The sequence below is a fragment of the Pseudophryne corroboree genome, chromosome 11 (assembly GCF_028390025.1).
Source record: "Pseudophryne corroboree isolate aPseCor3 chromosome 11, aPseCor3.hap2, whole genome shotgun sequence".
NCBI classification, from domain to species: domain Eukaryota; kingdom Metazoa; phylum Chordata; class Amphibia; order Anura; family Myobatrachidae; genus Pseudophryne; species Pseudophryne corroboree.
The window spans coordinates 301,817,226-301,844,909 of NC_086454.1; the positions used below are offsets into that span (position 1 = coordinate 301,817,226).

At 46.6% G+C, this 27,684-nt stretch overlaps 2 protein-coding genes across 2 annotated transcripts in view; one reads left to right on the forward strand and one right to left on the reverse strand.

The window, feature by feature from the left end:
- Positions 1-7,558, forward strand: part of CDH15 (cadherin 15) — a 97,610-nt gene extending 90,052 nt beyond the window's left edge. The window contains exons 11-15 of the mRNA XM_063945534.1: positions 1,812-2,048; positions 2,568-2,807; positions 6,119-6,255; positions 6,354-6,518; positions 6,600-7,558. Coding sequence (XP_063801604.1) covers positions 1,812-2,048; positions 2,568-2,807; positions 6,119-6,255; positions 6,354-6,518; positions 6,600-6,800 — 980 coding nt within the window. The 3' untranslated portion in view covers positions 6,801-7,558. The remainder of the gene's footprint in view (positions 1-1,811; positions 2,049-2,567; positions 2,808-6,118; positions 6,256-6,353; positions 6,519-6,599) is intronic.
- Positions 4,275-27,684, reverse strand: part of SLC22A31 (solute carrier family 22 member 31) — a 52,778-nt gene continuing 29,368 nt past the window's right edge. Inside the window, exons 2-9 of the mRNA XM_063945535.1 lie at positions 16,343-16,446; positions 15,513-15,667; positions 13,739-13,907; positions 13,314-13,459; positions 9,395-9,503; positions 8,942-9,150; positions 8,747-8,858; positions 4,275-8,062 (exon numbers count right to left, since the gene is read on the reverse strand). Coding sequence (XP_063801605.1) covers positions 7,681-8,062; positions 8,747-8,858; positions 8,942-9,150; positions 9,395-9,503; positions 13,314-13,459; positions 13,739-13,907; positions 15,513-15,667; positions 16,343-16,446 — 1,386 coding nt within the window. The 3' untranslated portion in view covers positions 4,275-7,680. The remainder of the gene's footprint in view (positions 8,063-8,746; positions 8,859-8,941; positions 9,151-9,394; positions 9,504-13,313; positions 13,460-13,738; positions 13,908-15,512; positions 15,668-16,342; positions 16,447-27,684) is intronic.

Consider the following 27,684-nt stretch of genomic DNA (forward strand, 5'->3'; position numbering starts at 1 on the left):
GTCGAGAGACCCACAGGCAGTGGCGGTAGATGCTCTGACGACTCCATGGGTCTATCAGATGGTGTACGTGTTTCCTCCACTTCCTCTGATCCCAAGAATTCTCAAAAGAATAAAAAGGGGAAAAGGTTAAAGCAATACTCATTGCTCCGGACTGGCCAAGAAGGGTCTGGTACGCGGACTTTCTGGAGATGATCTTCGAAGATCCTTGGCTTCTATCTTTTCGCGAGGATCTTCTGCAACAGGGCCCCTTAGTCTATCAGGACTTACCGAGGCTACGTTTGACGACATGGAAGCTGAACGGCTGATTCTAGCCAGAAGAGGGATCCCTAACAAAGTTATCCTGACTATGATCCAAGCCAGGAAGGGGGTAACGTCTAAACATTAAGAAATGCGTCTCCTGGTCTGAGAGCAGAACTTATTCTGCGGGGGAATTTTACCTGGGATGTTTCCTGCTTTTTCTGCAGGCAGGTGTGGATGTGGGCGTATGTCTGGGCTCCATAAAAGTCCAGATTTCAGCATTGTCCATTTTCATCAAAAACAATTGGCTTCTCTCCCTGAGGTCGACGTTCTTGAAAGGTGTTCTGCGCATCCAACCTCCCTTTGTGCCTCCCACGGCACCTTGGGATCTCAATTTGGTGCTGAAGTTACTCCAATCGGACTGGTTTGAACCGTTACAGGAGGTTCACGTTAAGTACCTTACTTGGAAGACCGTCACACTGTTGGCCTTGGCTTCAGCAAGACGTGTGTCGGAGCTGGGGGCTTTGTCTCACAAGAGCCCCTATTTAATTTTCCATGAGGATAGAGCTGAACTCAGAACTCGTCAGCAATTTCTTCCGAAAGTGGTGTCAGCGTTTCACATCAACCGACACTTCCGCTACTTCAAAGTCTTTGGATGTTGTGAGGGCTTTGAAAGTATACGTAAAACGGACAGCTTGTCACAGGAAATCCGACTCGCTGTTCGTTTTATATGATCCCAATAAAATTGTGTGTCCTGCTTCAAAGCAGACAATTACACGCTGGGTCAGGCTCACTATCCAGCATGCTTATTCCACGGCAGGTTTGACAGTTCTAAAATCTGTACAGGCCCACTCTTCTAGGTCGGTGTGTTCTTCCCGGACGGCTGCCCGGGGTGTCTCGGCTTTACAGCTCTGCCGAGCGGCTACTTGGTCTGGTTCGAACACGTTTGCTAAGTTCTTCAAGTTTGATACTTTGACCAAACGTAAGGTCCTCAGAGGCCAATCAGTTCTGCAGGAACCTCAGCACTCTCCCACCCGGTTTGGGAGCTTTGGTACATCCCCATGGTACTAAATGGAACCCCAGTATCCTCTAGGACGTAAGAGAAAATAGGATTTTAATTACCTACCGGTAAATCCTTTTCTCGCAGTCCGTAGAGGATACTGGGCGCCTGCCTGGTGCTTCGTTCTTCCTGCACTGTTACTTGGTTAAGTATTGTTGGTTCAGCTGTTGCTGTTCCTGTTTAAAGTTGGGTTAGCATAGCTTTCCTCTGCTTGTGTGTGCTGGTTCGGAATTTCACTACTATCTTTATCATGTCCGTCTCCTCGGGCACAGTTTCCTAGACTGAGTCTGGTAGGAGGGGCATAGAGGGAGGAGCCAGTCCACACTATCAAATACTTAATGAGCCTATGGTTCCTAGTGGACCCGTCTATACCCCATGGTACTAAATGGAACCCCAATATCCTCTATGGACTACGAGAAAAGGTTTTACCGGTAAGCAATTCATATCCCATTATTTCACCGATTGCCCAGTAACATGTGATTTATCAGGCATCCACAATGTCCCCTTCTTGCAGCCATCCCATCACTGAGCGCTACAGGGACACTATCCGTGGAAGTGCTGGAACAGAATGACCACGCTCCAGTCCTGCAGCAGCACTCCGGGGAACTGTGTAGCACTCCGCACCATGGCCACGGTATCCTGCTGAGTGCCACGGATGAAGACCTGCCCCCTCAATCCTACCCGTTTCATTTCCAGCTGGATCAGTCCTCAACAGCGCTGACATATAACTGGAGCATCAGTGTTGTCAATGGTAAAGAACAAATGAATCCAACACATATATGCTACCTTGCAAAAGTATTCACACCCCTGTGTGTTCTATTTCTTTATTTTTACTATTTCTGTAAAAAATCCTAGGATTTACATTTTTGCAGAAAGAAAACCGGTGGGGTTATATTTCAGCAACTAATAAATATACTGCTTACATAAGTATTCGCATTATTATCTGAAGGACGCATGTTTCGTAGCAACATGTTTTAAGGCTTCTTGGATATGGTTCCGTATCGTTTTAAATTCAGGAAAAATATTACACATTTATCTGGGAATGAAGATAATTGCAGAGCATCGCAGATGCATAAGAAACGTTAGATTCCAGGGCGGCCTAACCTTAACTTCCTCACTAGAAATCTTAAGTTTATAGAGTGAATCTTTCTGGAGTGATTTATAACTGGAGTTGGCAGGACATTTGCCACTTCAAAGGTCAGCGCACTAGAACGTTGAGTTCTGCAATGCAATTTGCTTCACCAACTGAATCGTGTCCTCCCCTCCCCAGGTACCCATGCAATGCTGGAACTACTGAACGAAGTGCGAGAAGGGGTTTACATCCTGCCCTTGCTGGTGTCGGACTCTGGCGACCCACCACTGGCGCAGCTGCATGTGCTGAACGTGACCGTGTGCCGCTGCGATGTGGTAGGCATCTGTCGTGGCAGCGCAGCCGCTCTCTTCAGTTCTGGAACAGGGATCAGCCTGAGTGCCCTCATCATTATCCTGTGCAGCGTGGCCCTCTTATTGGGTGAGTGAAAACAAAGCTGGCGTATCCTGTGCTGTGACCCTGTCACCGTTTCAGGTTCATGATTAGGCTGTACATATATATCGTAACTGGTGTCTACACTTATAAGAGTTGTCCATTTAGCAGAAAAAAAAAAGGGGTAACCTATGCTGTTATTACAGGCGTAAAGGTCATGGTTCATTTTGTTCCAACATTTTATGAAGGATTGTCTGAAGTTTTCAGACTTGAACTAAATTGCATTGTGTAAAAAGCCTCTATATTTCCTCTTCTTCCTTCGATACATCTATAATCCACCTCCCCACTATAATATGTCGCTGACACTGGGGAGGACCCGTGGTTATAAAAACTTAGCCCAGACTCACTTTGTCCAGTAGGCGAGCACAGCTGCTGGTCCTCTGTCACACATGCCATGCAGAAGGTATACGCCCCAGATTGGGTGCAGGGCAGATCGGATTTGAATCTGGAACACGTGAAAACCAGGTTTGGCAGAAGGGGAGAAGGCATGCCAACGTGAGCAGCCCACTAATAAGTAGGTGCTGATAAGGAGGTTACCTGCTCCCAGTGCTGGATCTAGGGATGTCCGCCATCCATAAGGATGGCCTCTTTTTTCTCCCTGTGGGGCAGATTTATTAAGCTCGGTGAAGTGATAAATTGGAAGGTGATAAAGGATCAGCCAGTCAGCTCCTAACTGTCATTTTTCAAACCCAGCCTGTGACATGGTAGTTAGGATCTGATTGGCTGGTCCTTTATCACCTTCCACTTTATCACTTCACCGAGCTTAATAAATCTGCCCCTGTGTATAGTAAGGATCTGCCATAAACAGGCAGCTACCCACCTTATTCAACCAACCCAGCACCCTCACCATAAATATCCAGTTAGGAGAAGCCACTTGTCTAGCCTTGGTGTGATGGTGCTGAGGCATGGAGATTTCCATCACTACAACTACAACTTTTGGAGGGAGTTTTAAAAATGTGCAAACTCCTACACTGCACCTCTAAACCCCCCTCCCTCCCCCACTTCCTATACACCTGAGCCGCAGACCTCATGGGGCCCTAGGCAAGATAGTAGTTTTGGGCCACCTTAACCACATTCGTTTGTCCAAAAAAAACACAAACGAAAAAGAGTTAATCCATGCCCCTCAGTGCCCACTGGGCTAATGGATGACCCGGCTCTACCATGGATATAAACTAAATGGCTTTAAAAGCACTTCACCGCCCCCAATCCCCTGGATATACTGGTGAGTGTGGTTTTCCCATTCTGCCTCTCTGTGTTGCAGAACCCATCTCCCCACAGTAAAGAACTACCCACCCACTCCCCCTGTCTCAGGATAAGTTTGGGACAATTGGGAGTTATATACATGTGCAGTGCCATGAAACCCCCAAACTTCCCCTTGTCACACATTAAACCCGGTTCTTTTTATTTTTTGCTGAAATATTATACTTCTGGAAAACAGCCACAGACAAGATGTGACCAGGTACAATAAAATAGATTTAATAATTTAATATGAGACATTCAAGGTCGCACTGCCACATTGTAATCTTCAAGCAACCGGTACAATTTCATATATACAGATATTCATTTACACAAGAATGTGGGCAGCTAATCAGCAAATAGAAAGTTATGTGTCATACCTGAATTCCTATACACACACTGTGGCAGTAGACACTGTGGGGGTTATTCAGATGTGGAAGCAAACAAAAAAGCAAGCAAATTGGCAAAACCATGCTGCACTGCAGGTGGGGCAGATGTAACATGTGTAGAGAGAGTTAGATTTGGGTGGGGGGTGTCCAAACCGAAATCTAAATTGCAGTGTAAAAATAAAGCTAACATTTGTGGGCTACATGTAAAAGCAGCCAGTATTTACCCTGCACAGAAACAATATAAATGTATTTCCTCCCCTTGTCTGGCAACATGGTTTGTTCCAGATACAAACGTATGTGCTTTTTCTGCCTTGCTTCCAAATCAGGCCCAAAATGACCTGAGCTTATATACAATACATGAGAAGCCTGTCCGATCACTGGGGAGCAGTAACGCATACATAATGGTCAGGTGGTGCCTCAGTGAGGTTACGGGGTACCTCGCTGTGTGATCAGCTGCAATCACCTGGGGCAGGCAGGGTTAAGGGTTACCCTTACAGGAACAAAGTTAATAATATACAGCTTCTAATGTGTACAATTTAATAAACTTATTATTTTTTTAAAATGTTACTTTAAGGCACTGGTAGACAACAGGTGGATCTCCAGCTTGTGCGAGGCTTAATGCACTTGCTGGAACTACTAGTTCTACAATAGCTATAGTTGCACAACATTACTGAAGCAGTGTTTAACGAAAAGATATCGATAAAAGGATTTATGTGAAAGAGAATTCACAGAATACCCTGTAACAGTCTTCTCCCTCCATTCCTATATGTGGAGGGTGTAGCATGGCAGTGCCAAGGATATACACACATGTGCCCCAATTCATCAGGGAGGCCTATGTCTGGACTGCTAATTCCTGGCTGATTTTAAACAAATTCACTTAAGTAGCTTTTGCAAAAAAGCTTATTGAAGTGAACCCTGGATAACGTGTTTTAGGGCAGTGGCTGGCCGCAGCACTTTCCTGGTAAAAACAATTTGCCATTTCATAAACCCGGAACTGCTTCTGCGGTGCTGCCTTCTCCAATATTAATACGATTGACATTCAACAATGAATGCCAGGGCATAATGTGTAATTCCTGCTGTGTGACCCTAATCAAAATCGACCAGACACGTCTCCAATTAAATGACCCTGCAGGCATACCTGGCATCTATTTACAAAGCTGTGACTTATTCACAAAGGTGCGGGAAGGAGGTGGGGTGGGTTTGTGATGTTTGGTTTTGGGCTAACAACGCAATACACATGATGTGCCGCTCTGGAAAACCTGCAATTTAAACTCCCCCCCCCCCTTACCATAAGTAAACCGCTTATGGCAAGGAGAGGTCACAGGCTGGGCACAGAACTATGACATATGAATATGTTTTCAAATGTTACATTTGTTAGTATTTTAGAATAGAATTTGTTTTGCGGAGATATCCTAATCTCCAGGTCAGGGTGACTCTTGCACTGGCTCACTGCCCCTGGCTGCCAGTGATCAGTAGGATCAGTGAGGCTTAGCCATGGAGCCTCCTAGCTGTTCCCAAATGCTAAAGAAACAGTAACATTTCTATACTGGAAAACCTCTTTAACTCAACAGCAATATACACAAGAAGTGATTAAAAGGCATATATACCAGTACATGATGATGTTATCATGGCTCACGTTGCCACTCTCTAACATTTGCCAATTGATTCTTGCAGTGCTGGCTCTGCTGCTCCTTCTGTTTCGTTGTACATCCGGTCACCCCGCACACAAGAGTTTGCTGTCTGAGTCTGAAGACGATGTACGAGACAATATATTCAACTACAATGAGCAGGGAGGAGGAGAAGAGGACCAGGTACCAGAAGTTATACATTATCTCCCCGCCACCCTTATGGAGCACCCACACTCCATTTTTGGGACAGGCAGTAACAATATTGTGTCTATGCCACACAGGACGCCTATGATATGAATCGTCTCAGGAACCCGGCCATGTCTGTGCCGCCATCACCACGCCTAAAGCCCCCAATCCGGAGAGACGCCCCCTACAGCCAGACAATTCCCCGCTACCCTCGGAGACCAGCTGACCGTCCTTCCGACATTGGAGACTTCATACAAGACGTGAGTACTTGGGATTTGGATGTCTCCTTTCCGGGGTGCCTGTGACTCATTGCTAACCATCTTTTCCTTGTCTTCTCATAGGGGTTACAAGCGGCAGATTCCGATCCCAGTGTCCCACCGTATGACACAGCACTAATTTATGATTACGAAGGAGAGGGCTCTGTGGCTGGAACCCTGAGTTCCATCCTATCTAGCGAAGGTGATGTAGACCAGGATTATGACTATTTGCAAGACTGGGGACCCCGCTTCCGTCGGCTAGCAGACATGTACGGCCACCAGTGACTTTACTAGGACCAGGCCAAAGATTCCCATGGCAAGACTTTAAACCTCCATCTTACGCTTAAACTGGAGAGTCGACCTAAGTTTTTATCTATTGGGGAACAATGATTGCTAGAAGCCTTGATGAAGATGTTCCACAACAATCTCTGTGTGTATATATTCATGCTGGGTTCCATAATGATCGATTTTAACATATTGCTGAGATAGCTAAAGCACAATCAGAAAGACGGCTGGTGGGAAAGATACTGTACTTCTGCATGGTCCACGGAAAGAGGACCAATCCATGCATTTAAAAAAAATTGTTTACAGTAGATACGAGACCTAAAAATGTTTTTTTCAAATTTGTAAGATGTGACAGTAGAGCAGGAGTGGGACCATCATGTGTAGACAAGACTGAAAGGATATAACGTTATGTAGACAACTGGTTTGCCAGTGAAGGAAAGGTTGGGTGACTACCTTGCAGTAGAAGGGTTGGGATGTTATGGCTCTGACTTGGATGTACAAAATGTAGTGAGAGGGACAGAGAATAGGGCAGAGAGCTGAAGGCGCTGGTTAGCAATGGAGATGTTTTTAATGGACTGGATTCAGGATATAATTATTTATCATGAAGGAATAAAGTAAAACTGGAGTGGATTGTTGAGCATGTGGATCCTGGGACTGTCATAATTACGACACGAGACTTTATGGAAAAGGTCCAGAGTCACCGAACTCTCTGATAATTCCACTTTTTATACCTGTAATTAAAGTTGTCTTTGAGTCAACCGGTTGTTTTGGTCCGCTAATTTCCATGGCAGCAGAGACCGAGAGGAAGGCATGGGGTTCCCTTTACATTTCCTTGTACCCACTGCCAGGCACGTGATTAACTCTGGCAGCTGTTGTCCATTTACTCAACGGTGAGAGCTTTGTTCTCTTCCCCAGATTTGGAACCTGTTCTGATCATCTTCTTGGTGGAGATAGCAAGTCGGGCATAGCTGTCAGGGTTGTAATCGGCACGGGGTTTGCCATGGTGAAGTAATGGCATTGAATCCTGGGTAGGGTGCAGGAGAAGAGGTGGCCGGCGCATGCTGTCTCCTTGTCTCAGAGTGTCTGGGAGACTCTTTCTCTTGGTCTCGGGAAGGAGGAGGAGGCTGAGGACTGATAGGATGCAGAAGGAGGAAAGAACGACATGGTGCAGGAAGAAGCCAGACCTCTGCTGCAGGACAATGATTGGGAGGGCAGCACGGCCAATCATACTGATTCCCAGAATTGTGCCCAGGCCGGAACCCCTAGAAGGGTGAAAGATGGGAATTGATACAGAGAGCTTACACACATCATCATAGAGGTGCTCAAGTGAGAGTGAGAAGGTCTGGTCATGAAATGAACACCATAAATAAGGTCAACAGATTAACATGCACATATGTGGCATTATAGACCAGGTGTCATACACACAGCAGAGGCAGCTAGTCTGCGGCCTGGCCACAGTATGTGGACTATTAGTTATGAATGGCTAACATGACTGATACCTAGGGGTAAATTTACTAAAGCTTCTGAAACAGAGAATTGGTGATGTTTCCCATAGCATCAAATGCTATAATTTTCAAAAAGGCAATAGAGAAATGATAGACATTTTAGAAGCTTTAGTAAATCCCCCCCCCCCCCCCCCCCTCTAGTTTTCTGAGAGTACGGCTGTAATCAGATGAACCTCCGCCCTGTCTGACATCACTCATCCCTGGCAAATTCATGGGCTACTGTTTCCTGAATCGTTATACAGTCCCCCTGTCTCCACTGTGTGTGCACGCAAGAGGTACACCGTCTTTTCTGGCAACTGTCTATAGAGGGGTGTATAGTTTTCCAATATTAATTCAAAATATAGATTTTTTCTAATTAGGTAACTGTAAGCAGTTAGTGGTCTATAAAATATATATAATATTAAGGTGTATTACTTTTGAGTGATAGTAAACCCTACTCACCGGATTACCGTTGGCAACACCTCACTGGCGTAGAAGATGCTCAGCATCACCATAGCATGGGAGCAGAAGGAACCCAGCACAGAAATGGCAATAGAGGCTCCATTGAAGAGATCTGAAGGGGAGAGAGAGGTCTATTAATGGGGAAGTGTTTAGGGGAAGGACATTGGACAGTCAGTCAGGGTGAGTAAGCCGTACACTGTGTGAGGGCCAGGAGCAGAAGAGAACAGAACCCAGTCAGTATGGTGCAGATCAGAAGAACGGCTCTGCGTCCCCAGTGGTTCACAGTGATGCAGAGGAAGATACAAGCAAGGAATTCGCTACCAATCTGCAGGAAATATGGGACGGAGCCACCTAGAACCATGAGGTTCCGAGCAAAGCACGGCCTGATCCCGCAGCCGATGAACCTGCATGGGAGGGTGGTAGAACAAGCGATTATTGGCTTATAGAAAGCAATGCGAGAAACCACATGAAGAGACCGCGGTGTCATAGATTATAAATTACAATTAGCTATAGTATAGATTATATGGACAACATGATCACATTACTGGGCTATGTTAAGTAGACACACATGTGGACCTGGTCAGACTACTATTCTAATGAAGGAGACAATGAACAGGAGATGTTTGAGACTTGTAGGGGGGAACTTACGTAGAAAATCCGAGGATCAACGCATTTCGCCAAATAAGACGGGTCCCAAAGATACTGCAGAGGCTGTAATAACGAGGACGAGGGAAAACCTCCCAAAAGGAGTCTATTTCTGTAAAGAAAGAATGGGATGGGACAGGATGTCCCTCTGTTAAACACAAAGACACTGAAGCCAAAACCTGCGTAGTAAGAACTGTGCAGATGTGACTAAACGGGCATCAAATGATGGTTTTGTTTGAAAACGAGACATATTGTAACTCTCTTCTGGCAGAATAAAAGATGTGTGCACCCAGGCCTGAGTAACATCATGCCATTTTACAGATAATCTGGCTACCCATTGGCTCACAATAAAACATTGTAGTGGTTTTATACATTCTTCTGTTCAGGAGGATCTGTTCTATCAAGGCACAGCCAAGCGTCCAGTTACAGAAAAGGTGTTTGCAGAATAACAGATTATGGGGTTAATTCCAAGTTGATTGCAGCAGGATTTTTGTTAGCAATTGGGCAAAACCATGTGCACTGCAGGGGAGGCAGATATAACATGTGCAGAGAGAGATAGATTTGGGTGGGGTGTGTTCAATCTGCAATCTAATTTGCAGTGTAAAAATAAAGCAGCCAGTATTTACCTTGCACAGAAACAAAATAACCCACCCAAATCTAACTCTTTCTGCACGTTATATCTGCTACCCCTGCAGTGCACATCTGTGGCCGGAGAGACCCCCAGCCACGTGGACAATGGCCGCCGCGGCACTGGAGGGGTTAACCCCTAGTGCCCGGCGCCATTATCGGGACAATGGGCGCTTGCCGCCATATTTAAAATATTGTGGGCGCTAGGCGCCGTGTTTGTACAAATGTTTTAAAGTGTATTCCTAACAATGTGCCGCGGTCCCGGACCTCTCCGGCGACCGCGGCAGTGAGGGCAGCCCCCGGCGCGCTGAGCAGTGTGTGCGCGCCGGGGAGAGGGGAAGCCTACGGAGGAGGGCGAGCCGCTGCAGGCGGGAGATCCACTCCTGCTGCAGCACTCTCTGCGTGTGTGCCGCCGCTGGGGGACGGGAGCTCTGCTCCCGGCGCCTCAGCGTCTCATGGATGGCCGAGCGCGGCAGCCGGGACGAGCTCGTCCCGGGCTGCAGCAATGCTGGGGGGTGCGCCGCGCACGGGGACCGGGCTAGCCGGCTCCCTAGCGGCAGAGGCATGTGAGGGCAACTGGACGCTGGGAACGTAGCCCCTGCGCCTCAGCGCTCCAGCGGCACAGAGCCACGGAGGCCGTGATAAGCCGCCTGGTTTCAGAAGGGGGGGGTGCGCCGCAGCCCCGGATCGGGAGGCTGTGGCGAGGCGGCAATTTCAGCCACACTGGGGGATGGAGGGCAACAGCGGGGCATGTGGAAGTTAGCCCCTGCTGCAGCCAACACCCCCAGCGGTGCTCCTAGCTCCCAGTGTGTCATGCTGCCCCTGGGGAGAGCCCAGCGGTCCCCCAGGCTGCAGGAATAAACCCAGAACAATGGTTGTTAAATGTAAAATATATATATAAATATATTGTGTTATGAGGCACTGCAGTGCCTGGGAATGTGGAGCCTATGCAGGGCACAGGCTCAGTGTATATCTAAAGGGGAATGTACAGTGTATTTTAAATGAAATGTATTTAAAGGTAAATGCACTTACTTGGTTGTGTGTCCCAGGAGGGGGGAATCCATGGCTGTGCAGGCTGATGGATTCTCCCAGACCTTTTCCCCAAAAACGGAATACTTTCCCATCTAGCCTCACCCTTGAAAGGGGCATTGGGAGAGAGAGAAGAAGCTCAGCTTTAAAACAAGCTGAGTGGTTTTCTGGAGCTCCATGGAGATCACCCGTAGTGGCCCGGAAACCTGGACCGGGAAGCTAGGCTGCCTAGCTCTGGAGCCCAAATCCAGGCTGCAGGCAGTGGGCTAGGTCCCGGGCAGTTTCTAGAAGTCAGTTTAGGAGGGAAAACTTCCCCCAGTCTAGACTGAACGGCACCGGGGCGTATCCTGATCCTCCAGGATGGGACAGTCAAAGGAGAACGACCACTCCCCACTGTCCATAGAGAACAATGTTAGCTGTGCATGTGACCAAGGCATGCACAGCTCATGGGTAAACATTGATTGGTTGTACACCACAGGGCGGGCTTACCCCCTGTGGTAATGTGTATTGGAGTAGGATAAAAGGAGGGCAGTTGCCCCATGGAAATTGTAGTTGTACCATCTTATTCTGCTGGAACATCTTGCTGTATGCTGTTGCCCCTAGCAATAGGGAAGAGTTCTCTTTAGAACTATTGCAAATAAATACCATTTGCCTCAAGAAGACCGCGTCATCTTGTCACCTACAGGGTTATGCCAAACATAGCCCCGTCCTCCGGCTGTCCAGGGAAGCACCTAACGTCTCCAAGTTCCGCCTTCCGCCAGCTACCGGCAGAGGCCTAGCAAGTGGCTAGTGGGGATTCGTCAACACCACACAGGTGTGGTAAGGCAGTGCGTCGGCACATACAGAGCAGAACCGTGGTTCCAAACGCCACGGCAGGTTAGGAGTTTGGTGGTGGCAGCATAAACCCGCCCACGACGCAGTGGGTGGAGTCAGTAACAGGCGGTTACTGACCGTAAGTGGGAATCCCCTATGTGGTCAGGCCTCGTGTGACTTGACCCTCCATTCTGTGCGCAGGAGACGGGACGCGAAAGCGGCGAGTGCTTTCGTACGGGACCGTCCTGTCACAACATGGTTTTGCCCAATTGCTAAAAAAAATCCTGCTGCGATCAACTTGGAATTACCCCCTATGACAGCATATAGCGTGATGCAAGTCAGGGCAATAGTTTGCTTTTCTGCTACCTGCAGGCACTAAGAGAGGAGAGGAAAGAATGTCTCTTTGTTGGCGCACATGAGATACCGTAACTTAAAATTTAACTTTTAATAGATCCATTAAGAATGTTAAAAAATACACGAAATTTAGACAATACAATACAACAAATATCTGTTCGTAATTCAATAATATTAATTGTTCAGCTAGTGCAGAGTACACCCCATCTGCCCTATCCCTTTATGCACCGGCAGGCACTAGAAAGTTTTTGGCGAGTCTGCTCAGGTTAGTATTGCCTTTTAGACAATTGCCCCTTTAAAACATCAAGTAGATTCGCAGGGATCTTGCTGATGCCTGGCTATTACATTACCCTCAATAACTCCTTGCACCGGTGGACTCATCAAATAGATAGCATGGTACCAACGAAAGCCTCCACAGTGGTACTGGATGGCAAGAGACAGGCCTACCTTCAGTAACCACAGAACTCCGATAACAAAATCACATACACAGTTAAATTGTGTTTATCACACCCGCTTGAGGCTCTTTACTTTCATTGCTCTCTAATATATATATATATATATATATATATATATATATATATATACACAGGTTGAGTATCCCTTATCCAAAATGCTTGGGACCAGAGGTGTTTTGGATATCGAATTTTTCCGTATTTTGGAATAATTACATACCATAATGAGATATCATGGTGATGGGACCTAAATCTAAGCACAGAATGCATTTATGTTACATATACACCTTATACACACAGTCGGAAGGTAATTTTAGCCAATATTTTTTGTGACTTTGTGCAGTGAACAAAGTGTGTCTATATTCACACAATTCATTTATGTTTCATATACACCTTATACACACAGCCTGAAGGTCATTTAATACAATATTTTTAATAACTTTGTGTATTAAACAAAGTTTGTGTACATTGAGCCATCAGAAAACAAAGGTTTCACTATCTCACTCTCACTCAAAAAAGTCCGTATTTCGGAATATTTGGATATGGGATACTCAACCTGTATATATATATTATTTTTTTCACATCATTAACTGCCGTAGTACTCTTACATCCTGCATGCTGTATATACAACAGCCAAAGGCACTGACCTGTGAACAGACTGTCTCGATCAGTGATATTCTCTCCCAAGTCTACACCATTTGCTTTAGAGAACTGACACAGCTCCGACTTACACCGGCTCAGCTGCTGAGTGGCCAGGAGCCAGCGAGGAGATTCTGGGAAGAGCAACCTGCTACTGCATGGAGAAAAGAAATTATCATTTACAGCATCATCAATGTAATGTAATAAAGGGTGTAAACTGCCAATCAAAGAATGCACACATTACATATCACTCATCAGTATCGGCGCAATCATCTACACCCTTTCAGTATTCTGGCATGAGTGTACATTAATGTTTGATATTATGTTTGCGGAGGGAATACAAGGGACCAGATACAGGACTATAAGAACAACTAGTATACAGTGGTGCTAAACACCATAGAGATAGTGATAAGGTAAATGTACCGTCACTTACCACCAATAGCCTCCTAGCAATAATAAAACTCCAGTTATTGCCCCCTGTAGGATTTTCCAGTCCAAGCACAAAACAGCCAAGCCTGGAAGCAGCAGCTCACCCCCCAACCAGAAAAATCCCCCAATCATTGTTATCATTAGTCGGTGACCAGGGGTGCAAAGCTCCAACCCTGAGGGAGAAAGAAAGTTGTGTTCAGTGGGTTATACAGTGTGGTAATGGTTGAGAACAGATAGAGGGCGCCAGTGATACCTACCTGAGACTCTTACATCCAGGGCCAGCTTGTAAGAAAGAGAGTTGGATATGACAGAAAATGATATCAGAGGATATCTGGGAGGAGGAGCCTATGAGGGCAATTAATAAATGACTACACAGTATACTGATAGGATTACAGTCATCCTGGCTGAAAACTAATAAACTCATTTACTGCGCACACAAAGTGCTTATGTTTTGTATTTGGGGAACGCTGTGCGCAGTGAGGTGCACACTATACGCTCTCGGGAACTAGGAGTGCCTCTAGCTAAGCAGAGAGGTGGCAACAGACAGGCTTACCCAATCCCAGTCCTGAAACGTAGACATTTCTTAATACATAGGTGTCAGCCTATACCAAAAAGGCTCCCTCAGAAAACAGAGGTGCTCCGACAGCTAAGGAAACGTCAGACAGCACAGCTCACTCTATAAAAGAGTGTTTTCTGTACTCTCATGCACTTTTATTACACTATATCAGTATATTCAAGTATAATTAGTCACCAGTGTACTCACTATTATATATAATCTAAATAAAACACATAATGATCTGGCAGTCCTTTGGGCATACAATAAAAACTTACTTGGGGCCTTCCTTAGAGGGACAGCACCACCTGTATACAGGATATACGGAAGGCGGCACTCAGAGGCTGGATATGGTGCAAAAGCAGCAGTGATTTATTATCAACATTTTGGGGTTATGACACCCCTTCATCAGGTCTCCTGGTGAAAGGGTGACCTAACCCTAAAATGTTAATAATAAATCACTGCTGCTTTTGCACCATATCCAGCCTCTGAGTGCCGCCTTCCGTATATCTATAGTGATCTTGCTCTGAGATATTATTTCCCTACAGACAATAGACTTCCTGTCAGATAACTACAGGCAGCTTCTACTGGCTGGAGCTGATAACAGAGAAGAGTAGCGTGCACCCATTAACATGATATGATGGTAAATTCAGATGGAAATAGATATGAATATATCTGAAAAACACATCTAAAATTAATTTCTTTAAAAAAAAAATATATGTAATAAAAAAATATAATAAAGAGCTTATCTTAAAATGGAGAGCCAATTTAGGATAAGCTCTTTACTATTATATTTTTTTATTTTATATATATATATATAGAGAGAGAGAGAGAGAGAGAGAGAGACACACACACACACACACACACACACACACATATATATATATATATACACACACACACACACACACACACACACACATATATATATATACACACACACACACACACACACACACACACACACACACACACACACACACACACACACACATCTATGTGAATGTTATCGGTAGGAATTTTAGATTAACCAACATGTATTCCAGGTTTAGAATGTGGTGGCTCCTACCCTACCCCACCCTCCACATCTCAGTCACAAAGTTTCAGCAAACACGGCAACCACCCAGAGCAAACAGACGGAGACACCATGGGGAGGGGGAGAGAGGCCTTGACCCAAATCCTGCTGGAAGTCTGGATTAGACCTCTCCTTCCCGGTTTCACTCACTTGCTATGTAGAAAGACAGGAAGATTCCTGCCAGCGCTGCTCCGAAGCCGGCTCTGATGGACAGAAAGCTGAGGTACCCAGGAGAGAAGCTGAGGGCCAGGCCTAGAGGCAGCGCCACGACCAGCGCAGCAATAAACGCACCGCGCCGCCCAAATCTGCAAGACACAGAAAGTCCTGTTAGGGCTGAAACAATGCAAACACTTCTACTAAACCCTAAGTGTTCATACGTGTCAGTGATACTTGTATGTGCTGTTCGGACAGAAATCACTTTTACAAGTTTGGTATTTTCTGACCAGGAGCCGCTGTGATTAGTACAGAGAGGGTGATACTGCACTGGCCGCGTCCAAAATAAACGTCATCTCTACTTAATGGAAATCTGCTATGTTTGTATGTGTGATAAGTAAGCACAGATCTGGTCTTGTATGCTAACAGAGCGATTTATTGATTTAAGTCAGGGACTAGGAATGTGGGACAGACTTTCACTGACATATGGAAGGGTGTGGTCTATATTAGTGAATAAACCTGATACCTGATGGCATTAAAAATAGGCCGAATGAGGACCGGTCCTCCTTACTATCACAACAAGCAGGGGTTAATCCTGGCAACTCAGTATTCAGTCTACAAATCCTCCTGGCTGTGATTTCTCTGGCCAAGTAAACATGTCAGGGATGCGGATATGCCAGGACTGTTCCTGCATAAGGCAGTGAGGTAACAGGATGCAGCGTGCTGCTGTCTGCTAGTCACTTCCAGCATGTATGACACAGAGATACCAGCAGTGCTGATCGGAGGTAGAAGCCCCCAGGAATTGGAGCATTATCCTTTATTCTTACCTGTCGGAAATACACCCGAATATGATGAAGCCAAACAGCCAGCCAATCAGATTGCAGATCTGCTCCAGAGGCACCTTCCACTCATTATCACAGATCAGGTCCCACTGGTGAGAGAATAACATGCCATCAATAAGTGCATGATGCAGTATGAAAATGAACAGAGTTGAATTTTTGCACTAGTCACAGTGGTCACTTGGTAGAAGAGCTTACAATTTACAGAATATCTATATAATAAGTGAGAAAGTATGTCTGTTTGTGCTTTATGCACAGCCAAAGTTTTGTGCCTAACTCCACCAAATGTGGCATGGTGGTGTAGTTTGGCCAGGATTAGGTTTTTGCCAATGTGTGACACACAGTCACACTATCAGCATAATATAAACATACTGTCACACTCATATATTATACACATACTGTTACAGTCTCAGGCTATGCCAGGGATAACTGCTATAGGGGTATATGCAATTGCGGTCGAATTGCCGCAAATGTCGAAAAACGGGTCATTTTCGACACAAAAAATATATTGCTGGGACTTGTAGTTCTTCTGCAAAAAACAATATTCTTTGATTTTACACAAGGCTATCAAGCCCCCCATCCGCAGCCCATGGATGGGGGGGACAGCCTCGGGCTTCACCCCTGGCCCTTGGGTGGCTGGAGGAGGGGGGGGGGACCCCTTGATTTAAGGGGTCCCCACTCCTCCAGGGTACCCCGGTCAGGGGCGACTAGTTAGTGATTTAATGCCAGGGCCGCAGGGACCTATATAAAAGTGTAGGGACCCCTACACTTTTTGTCCCCCGTATTTTTTGCACCAGGACCGGATGCAGAGCCCGGTGCTGGTTCTAAAAATACGGGGGATCCCCTGTCCATTTTCCCCCCGTATTTTCACAACCAGGACCGGCTCAAAGAGCCCGAGGCTGGTTATGCTTAGGAGGGGGGACCCCACGCATTTTTTTTCTGTGTTTTTTAACCATTTTTGCGCCGTCGGAAAAGTTGAATCCAGGACGCACTTATCCGTCAATTGGTCCGTTTTTCGACAGCGGGACAGTCGAATCCGTTTTTTATTGAATATGTCGAATTCCGGCACCCGCCGGCCGGAATTCGGCGGTTGAATTGTGTCGAATTTAAAAACGGCGAAAAAAAGCCGCAATTCACCCGGAATTGCACATACCCCATAATCTCACTGATAGATGTTCGGTACAACCACAAACGCTATAGCTGACGTTCATAAATAAATGATGCAGTCACCTGTCTGTAAGCAGAGCAATCCTATGTCCCAATTCCAACAGCCCTATAGTGATCCTACCTCAGCAGCAATAGCTAGTACAAAACTTTACAAACTCTGTAATTAGCCATTTTTTCCGAAGAGCTGTGTTATATCACTTTTCCTTTTTTGTAAGTTTACATTTTTTATTGAAGCATGAATAAAAACACATCATTCACTAGACATGTCTGTACAGAATAAGTGCAATAAAGTAATAACATTGCATATATAATACTGTGTAGCGTCATTCATTAATCATCAGCCGATCGCAAGGAGAGTAATGAAACGGTGTGTAATAATCACAAAGTATAAAATACACAAATTCAATTCAAAACCCAGTAGAATATGTGGCGTTCACCTCCCACACTAAAGTAACATTCGGGGAAATGTCACTTTTCCAGCAGCCGCAAACATTAAATCCGGAGTTACTGGTTTTTCTAGTGACCATATACAGTATATTAGTCAGCCCTCTGTGTTTGCATGATAGACTTTGTCATTAACAGTGTGCATTATTATTAGCATGTAGCTCACTCACTGCCTGATCTTACAGGTCATCCTGCAGGCAGTGAGATATATATATATATATATATATATATATATATATATTATACACAGCAGCCGCCCTGGGGGTCTTAGCAGAATGTCTGCCAGGCTTAGAAGCAGCCCACCAATAGACTGATTCAGACTGTGGATCGTGCTTGCGCAGTAAGGATTTCCTAGTCTATTTAACGGATGTAGTATGTGTTGCCGGCGGTTGGGCTCCCGGCGACCAGCATACCGGCGCCGGAATCCTGACCGCCGGCATACCAACAGCTGGGTGAGTGCAAATGAGCCCCTTGCAGGCTCGCTTCGCTCGCCACACTGCAGGCACGGGGGCACAATACGCTATCTATTCTCCCTCCAGGGGGTCGTGGACCCCCAAGAGGGAGAAAAGTTGTTGGTATGGCGGAAGTCGGGATTCCGGCGCCGGTATGGTGGTCGTCGGGAGCCCAGCCGTCGGCAACCTGAAGACCACCCCTATTTACCAACTGTGCAAACATCGGCACTGCACCGACCTCTGAAGTGGGGCCCTAGTGAAGTGTATAGGTTACCCATTTTCTGTGAAGAAGAAAGGAGAGAGCCGGCAACCATTCTTCCTGCATGGTGAGCAGGGTTCACGATAGGACGCCAGGACGCCCCACCCACCTAATGGCACATTTGTATCATCAAATCACTCCATGGACGGGATCCATCAAAACTGCGGTTAAACCTCCAAAAACGCAGAATGAGATGACATTATTATATAGAAGCCTATGAAATTCTTATCGTGTTTCCTCCTGAGACGGATCCCTCCCAGCACCACTGAGGTGCGGGCATCACTTAATGCACCGGCAGAATGACTTCCAGGTCCTAAACCCAGAAGTCCTTCTATCGCAAAGCTCTTACCGGGAGAGCTGTCCTTTGCCATTTTCCTCAAGCACACCAAGATAATAAACACGGACATGCTTGCGATGACTGACGGGTAGCATCACATGCCATGTAGTGATGTGCACCGGACATTTTTCGGGTTTTGTGTTTTGGTTTTGGATTCGGTTCTGCGGCCGTGTTTTGGATTCGGACGCGTTTTGGCAAAACCTCACCGAAATTTTTTTGTCGGATTCGGGTGTGTTTTGGATTCGGGTTTTTTTTTCAAAAAACCCTAAAAAACTGCTTAAATCATAGAATTTGGGGGTCATTTTGATCCCATAGTATTATTAACCTCAATAACCATAATTTCCACTCATTTCCAGTCTATTCTGAACACCTCACAATATTATTTTTAGTCCTAAAATTTGCACCGAGGTCGCTGGATGGCTAAGCTAAGCGACACAAGTGGCCGACACAAACACCTGGCCCATCTAGGAGTGGCACTGCAGTGTCAGGCAGGATGGCACTTCAAAAAAATAGTCCCCAAACAGCACATGATGCAAAGAAAAAAAAAAGAGGTGCACCAAGGTCGCTGTGTGACTAAGATAAGCGACACAAGTGGCCGACACAAACACCTGGCCCATCTAGGAGTGGCACTGCAGTGTCAGACAGGTTGGCACTTCAAAACAATTGTCCCCAAACAGCACATGATGCAAAGAGAAATGAAAGAAAAATTGTCCTTGGGCCCTCCCACCCTTATGTTGTATAAACAGGACATGCACACTTTAACGAACCCATCATTTCAGCGACAGGGTCTGCCACACGACTGTGACTGAAATGACTGGTTGGTTTGGGCCCCCACCAAAAAAGAAGCAATCAATCTCTCCTTGCACAAACTGGCTCTACAGAGGCAAGATGTCCACCTCATCATCATTCTCCGATTCCTCACCCCTTTCACTGTGTACATCCCCCTCCTCACAGATTATTAATTCGTCCTCACTGGAATCCACCATCTCAGATCCCTGTGTACTTTCTGGAGGCAATTGCTGGTGAATGTCTCCACGGAGGAATTGATTATAATTCATTTTGATGAACATCATCTTCTCCACATTTTCTGGAAGTAACCTTGTACGCCGATTGCTGACAAGGTGAGCGGCTGCACTAAACACTCTTTCGGAGTACACACTGGAGGGAGGGCAACTTAGGTAGAATAAAGCCAGTTTGTGCAAGGGCCTCCAAATTGCCTCTTTTTCCTGCCAGTATACGTACGGACTGTCTGACGTGCCTACTTGGATGCGGTCACTGATATAATCCTCCACCATTCTTTCAATGGTGAGAGAATCATATGCAGTGACAGTAGACGACATGTCAGTAATCGTTGGCAGGTCCTTCAGTCCGGACCAGATGTCAGCACTCGCTCCAGACTGCCCTGCATCACCGCCAGCGGGTGGGCTCGGAATTCTTAGCCTTTTCCTCGCACCCCCAGTTGCGGGAGAATGTGAAGGAGGAGATGTTGACAGGTCACGTTCCGCTTGACTTGACAATTTTCTCACCAGCAGGTCTTTGAACCTCTGCAGACTTGTGTCTGCCGGAAAGAGAGATACAACGTAGGTTTTAAATCTAGGATCGAGCATGGTGGCCAAAATGTAGTGCTCTGATTTCAACAGATTGACCACCCGTGAATCCTGGTTAAGCGAATTAAGGGCTCCATCCACAAGTCCCACATGCCTAGCGGAATCACTCTGTTTTAGCTCCTCCTTCAATGTCTCCAGCTTCTTCTGCAAAAGCCTGATGAGGGGAATGACCTGACTCAGGCTGGCAGTGTCTGAACTGACTTCACGTGTGGCAAGTTCAAAGGGTTGCAGAGCCTTGCACAACGTTGAAATCATTCTCCACTGCGCTCGAGTCAGGTGCATTCCCCCTCCTTTGCCTATATCGTGGGCAGATGTATAGGCTTGAATGGCCTTTTGCTGCTCCTCCATCCTCTGAAGCATATAGAGGGTTGAATTCCACCTCGTTACCACCTCTTGCTTCAGATGATGGCAGGACAGGTTCAGGATTGTTTGGTGGTGCTCCAGTTTTCTGTACGCGGTGGCTGAATGCCGAAAGTGGACCGCAATTCTTCGGGCCACCTACAGCATCTCTTGCACGCCCCTGTCGTTTTTTAAATAATTCTGCACCACCAAATTCAATGTATGTGCAAAACATGGGAGGTGCTGGAATTTGCCCAAATGTAATGCACGCACAATATTGCTGGCTTTGTCCGATGTCACAAATCCCCAGGAGAGTCCAATTGGGGTAAGCCATTCTGTGATGATCTTCCTCAGTTTCCGTAAGAGGTTGTCAGCTGTGTGCCTCTTCTGGAAAGCGGTGATACAAAGCGTAGCCTGCCTAGGAACGAGTTGGCGTTTGCGAGATGCTGCTACTGGTGCCGCCGCTGCTGTTCTTGCTGCGGGAGGCAATACATCTACCCAGTGGGCTGTCACAGTCATATAGTCCTGAGTCTGCCCTGCTCCACTTGTCCACATGTCCGTGGTTAAGTGGACATTGGGTACAACTGCATTTTTTAGGACACTGGTGACTCTTTTTCTGACGTCTGTGTACATTTTCGGTATCGCCTGCCTAGAGAAATGGAACCTAGATGGTATTTGGTACCGGGGACACAGTACCTCAATCAAGTCTCTAGTTGCCTCTGAATTAACGGTGGATACCGGAACCACGTTTCTCACCGCCCAGGCTGCCAAGGCCTGAGTTATCTGCTTTGCAGCAGGATGACTGCTGTGATATTTCATTTTCCTCGCAAAGGACTGTTAGACAGTCAATTGCTTACTGGAAGTAGTACAAGTGGTCTTCCGACTTCCCCTCTGGGATGACGATCGACTCCCAGCAGCTACAACAGCAGCGCCAGCAGCAGTAGGCGTTACACTCAAGGATGCATCGGAGGAATCCCAGGCAGGAGAGGACTCGTCAGACTTGCCAGTGACATGGCCTGCAGGACTATTGGCTTTCCTGGGTAAGGAGGAAATTGACAATGAGGGAGTTGGTGGTGTGGTTTGCAGGAGCTTGGTTACAAGAGGAAGGGATTTAGTGGTCAGTGGACTGCTTCCGCTGTCATCCAAAGTTTTTGAACTTGTCACTGACTTATGATGAATGCGCTGCAGGTGACGTATAAGGGAGGATGTTCCGAGGTGGTTAACGTCCTTACCCCTACTTATTACAGCTTGACAAAGGCAACACACGGCTTGACACCTGTTGTCCGCATTTGTGTTGAAATAATTCCACACAACGAAGAGCTATTTTTTTTTGTATTTTGACCAGGCATGTCAATGGCCATATTCGTCCCACGGACAACAGGTGTCTCCCCGGGTGCCTGACTTAAACAAACCACCTCACCATCAGAATCCTCCTTGTCAATTTCCTCCCCAGCGCCAGCAACACCCATATCCTCATCCTGGTGTACTTCAACACTGACATCTTCAATTTGACTATCCGGAACTGGACTGCGGGTGCTCCTTCCAGCACTTGCAGGGGGCGTGCAAATGGTGGAAGGCGCAAGCTCTTCCCGTCCAGTGTTGGGAAGGTCAGGCATCGCAACCGACACAATTGGACTCTCCTTGGAGATTTGTGATTTAGAATAACGCACAGTTATTTGCTGTGCTTTTGCCAGCTTAAGTCTTTTCATTTTTCTAGCGAGAGGATGAGTGCTTCCATCCTCATGTGAAGCTGAACCACTAGCCATGAACATAGGCCAGGGCCTCATCCGTTCCTTGCCACTCCGTGTCGTAAATGGCATATTGGCAAGTTTACGCTTCTCATCAGACGCTTTCAATTTAGATTTTTGGGTCATTTTACTGAACTTTTGTTTTTTTGATTTTACATGCTCTCTACTATGACATTGGGCATCGGCCTTGGCAGACGACGTTGATGGCATTTCATCGTCTCGGCTATGACTAGTGGCAGCAGCTTCAGCACGAGGTGGAAGTGGATCTTGATTTTTCCCTATTTTAACCTTCACATTTTTGTTCTCCATTTTTTAATGTGTGGAATTATATGCCAGTATCAATAGCAATGGCCTACTACTATATATACTGCGCACAACTAAAATGCACCACAGGTATAGAATGTAGATGGATAGTATACTTGACGACACAGAGGTAGGTACAGCAGTGGCCTTCCGTACCGTACTGCTATATATACTGGTGGTCACTGTGTCAGCAAAACTCTGCACTGTACTCCTCCTATATAATATTATACTGGTGGTCCCGACTCCCCAGTCCCCACAATAAAGCAGCACACTGAGCACAGATATGGAGTGTTTTTCAGGCAGACAACGTATACTGGTGGTCACTGTCAGCAAAACTCTGCACTGTACTCCTGCTATATAATACAGCTGCTCCCCAGTCCCCACAATTAAGCAGTGTGAGCACAGATATATGCAGCACACTGAGCACAGATATGGAGTGTTTTTTTCAGGCAGGGAACGGATAAAACTGGTTGTCACTGATCAGCAAAACTCTGCACTGTACTCCTCCTATATTAATATAAAGCTGCTCCCCAGTCCCCACAATGATATAAGCAAGCACAAATATTTGCATCAACTCAACAATGAATAAACGGAGAGGACGCCAGCCACGTCCTCTCCCTAACATTTCCAATGCACGAGTGAAAATGGCGGCGACGCGCGGCTGCTTATATAGAATCCGAATCTCGCGAGAATCCGACAGCGGGATGATGACGTTCGGGCGCGCTCGGGTTAACCGAGCCATACGGGAGAATCCGAGTATGGCTCGGACCCGTGTAAAAAGGGTGAAGTTCGGGGGGGTTCGGTTTCCGAGAAACCGAACCCGCTCATCACTAATGCCATGTATTCTTTTTATACCCCTTCTCCATACCACTCTGCAAGCTGACACGGAAGTAGGCAAGGAAGAGCTTAAGAAAGGCTCCCTGTAGTGTTTGCAATAGGTCTGCCATACTTAGGAAACACACAGAGATTACACCTTTGTTTCATCCAACCCTTAGCTCTTCATTCCTGAAACATCTCTGTATATAATACTGAACGTCGCCTGTAACAAAACGCTTGCTGGGTTTTGTGACCTACTGAAGCCAGTGATTCACCTGATTTGCAAACGCCCAGTTTCCCCCACCAGGGAACATCACATGGAAGAGGAGGCTGCGAGTAGGTACACAGATAGCTGTGCAACACGTGGCAGTACATACACACCTCATCAGCCTCCGGCTGTCTCCGCTCAACACAGGAGAAAAACAAACATCAACTGATGTGGCAGGAAGCAAACTAGAGCAAGATAAACTTAAGGGGGGTACTGACTAGATTGCTTAGATTTGAAGCAGTGATCTCTCCGTGTCTGACTAGATTGCTTAGATTTGAAGCAGTGATCTCTCCGTGTCTGACTAGATTGCTTAGATTTGAAGCAGTGATCTCTCCGTGTCTGACTAGATTGCTTAGATTTGAAGCAGTGATCTCTCCGTGTGTACCCCCACAGCGATAGTGATGCGCAGCCCCGTGCATCGCTATTGCTGGTGCTAGACTGGCCTGCATGCAGGCTCAATCTAGCAGGTCGCTCATTTCACCTGTTGGGTAAAATCAGCGGCCCCCACGTCTCCCCCCGCACGCTCAGCACACATCTCTCCCCAAATCGCCTTTACACTGTATGTAATGGTCCTCCTGTTCCCACCCTCTTACGTGTTTGGAATTTTTGCCACTGACCTCCAGTGGGGCAGGGACTGAAATCTGCTTCATGCAACACAGCAGAATATGTGTGCGCTATATAAATACTTGTTAATAAATAAATAAGTTGTTACATCCAACCATATCTGACCAAAAATACCACTCCAACCCCCATTATTGGCTGATAATCACAACTAAGGTGTCATCTGGGAAGTGTTTTCATGCCGGCCAGTCCGACTTAAAAGAATTACATTTTCTAAATCACCCACATGGTCCTAGTTTATGTAAAACCCATTTATGGCTTTATTAGAGAAGACATGAATTGCATTTTATACTGACTGGGTAACATTCTGATTTTAAACAGAATTTTGATTCCGGTGATATATACGAGAGTAACAATAAAACATAAAATATAAATTATTAGACTGCAAAATTACGTAAAATATCCCAAAATTCACTGATTCAACCGTCTGGTGAAGCAAGGCAGCTGTCTCACAGAGATGCAGTCAGGATCCTGACGGTCAGAATACCGACACCGGAATCCTGGTGCTCACAATGGCCGAGGTGAGTAATTATGCAGGGTCCACACACAGCCCGACATCGCCGCCGATGGGACCCAGCATTCGGCAAATGCTTATATACTTGCCGATACCGGGTCAGACGAGGGGGGAGCCACAGTGCATGCTGCATTATCACTAGCGTCATCCCACGTCAATCCTGCTGCAGAGCCGACTGGGGATGTCACTAGCGGCCTGCGGGAGCGAGCATATCATGGGTACACACTAGACCAGGCATTCCCAACCACGGTCCTCAAGGCACACTAACAGGGCAGGTTTTAGCGATATCCAGGCTTCAGCACAGGTGACTTAATTAGTAGCTCAGTTATTTTGATTTAACCATCTGTGCTGCAGCCTGGATATCACTAAAACCTGCACTGTTGGTGTGCCTTGAGGACCGTGGTTGGGAATACCTGTCCTAGACCCTCAGCAGTGCCAGATACACAAGTAATGACTCCCAACAGTGCCAGATACACAAATAATGCCCCCCAACAGTGCCAGATACACAAATAATGCCCCCAGCAGTGCCAGATACACAAATAATGCCCCCCAGCAGTGCCAGATACACAAATAATGCCCCCCAACAGTGCCAGATACACAAATAATGACCCCCAGCAGTGCCAGATACACAAATAATGCCCCCAGCAGTGCCAGATACACAAATAATGCCCCCCAGCAGTGCCAGATACACAAATAATGCCCCCCAACAGTGCCAGATACACAAATAATGCCCCCCAACAGTGCCAGATACACAAATAATGCCCCCCAGCAGTAACAGATACACAAATAATAAGATTTTACTCACCGGTAAATCTATTTCTCGTAGTCCGTAGTGGATGCTGGGAACTCTGTAAGGACCATGGGGAATAGCGGCTCCGCAGGAGACTGGGCACAACTAAAGAAAGCTTTAGGACTACCTGGTGTGCACTGGCTCCTCCCTCTATGACCCTCCTCCAGACCTCAGTTAGGATACAGTGCCCGGAAGAGCTGACACAATAAGGAAAGGATTTGGAATCCCGGGTAAGACTCATACCAGCCACACCAATCACACCGTATAACTCGTGATACTATACCCAGTTAACAGTATGAAATATAACTGAGCCTCTCAACAGATGGCTCAACAATAACCTTTTAGTTAACCAATAACTATATACAAGTATTGCAGACAATCCGCACTTGGGACGGGCGTCCAGCATCCACTACGGACTACGAGAAATAGATTTACCGGTGAGTAAAATCTTATTTTCTCTAACGTCCTAAGTGGATGCTGGGAACTCCGTAAGGACCATGGGGATTATACCAAAGCTCCCAAACGGGCGGGAGAGTGCAGATGACTCTGCAGCACCGAATGAGCGAACTCTAGGTCCTCCTCAGCCAGGGTATCAAACTTGTAGAATTTAGCAAATGTATTTGACCCCGACCAAGTAGCTGCTCGGCAAAGTTGTAAAGCCGAGACCCCTCGGGCAGGCGCCCAAGAAGAGCCCACCTTCCTCGTGGAATGGGCTTTTACAGATTTAGGATGCGGCAGTCCAGCCGCAGAATGTGCAAGTTGAATCGTGCTACAGATCCAGCGAGCAATAGTCTGCTTTGAAGCAGGCGCACCCAACTTGTTGGGTGCATGCAGGATAAATAGCGAGTCAGTCTTTCTGACTCTAACTGTCCTGGAAACATAGATTTTTAGGGCCCGGACTACGTCCAGCAACCTGGAATCCTCCAAGTCACGAGTAGCCACAGGCACCACAATAGGCTGGTTCAAATGAAAAGCTGAAACCACCCTTGGGAGAAATTGGGGACGAGTCCTCAATTCCGCCCTATCCATATGGAAAATCAGATAAGGGCTTTTACATGATAAAGCCGCCAATTCTGACACACGCCTGGCCGAAGCCAAGGCCAACAGCATGACCACTTTCCACGTGAGATATTTTAAATCCACGGTTTCAAGTGGTTCAAACCAATGTGACTTTAGGAAATTCAACACCACGTTGAGATCCCAAGGTGCCACTGGGGGCACAAAAGGGGGCTGAATATGCAGCACTCCCTTAACAAATGTCTGAACTTCAGGTAGTGAAGCCAGTTCTTTCTGGAAGAAAATCGATAGAGCCGAAATCTGGACTTTAATGGAACCTAATTTTAGGCCCATAGTCACCCCTGACTGTAGGAAGTGCAGAAAACGGCCCAGCTGAAATTCCTCCGTTGGGGCCTTCCTGGCCTCACACCACGCAACATATTTTCGCCATATGCGGTGATAATGGTTTGCGGTCACTTCTTTCCTAGCTTTAATCAGCGTAGGGGTGACTTCCTCCGGAATGCCCTTTTCTCTGACGTCCTAGTGGATGCTGGGGACTCCGTAAGGACCATGGGGGGAATAGCGGCTCCGCAGGAGACTGGGCACAAAAGTAAAAGCTTTTAGGTCACCTGGTGTGCACTGGCTCCTCCCCCTATGACCCTCCTCCAA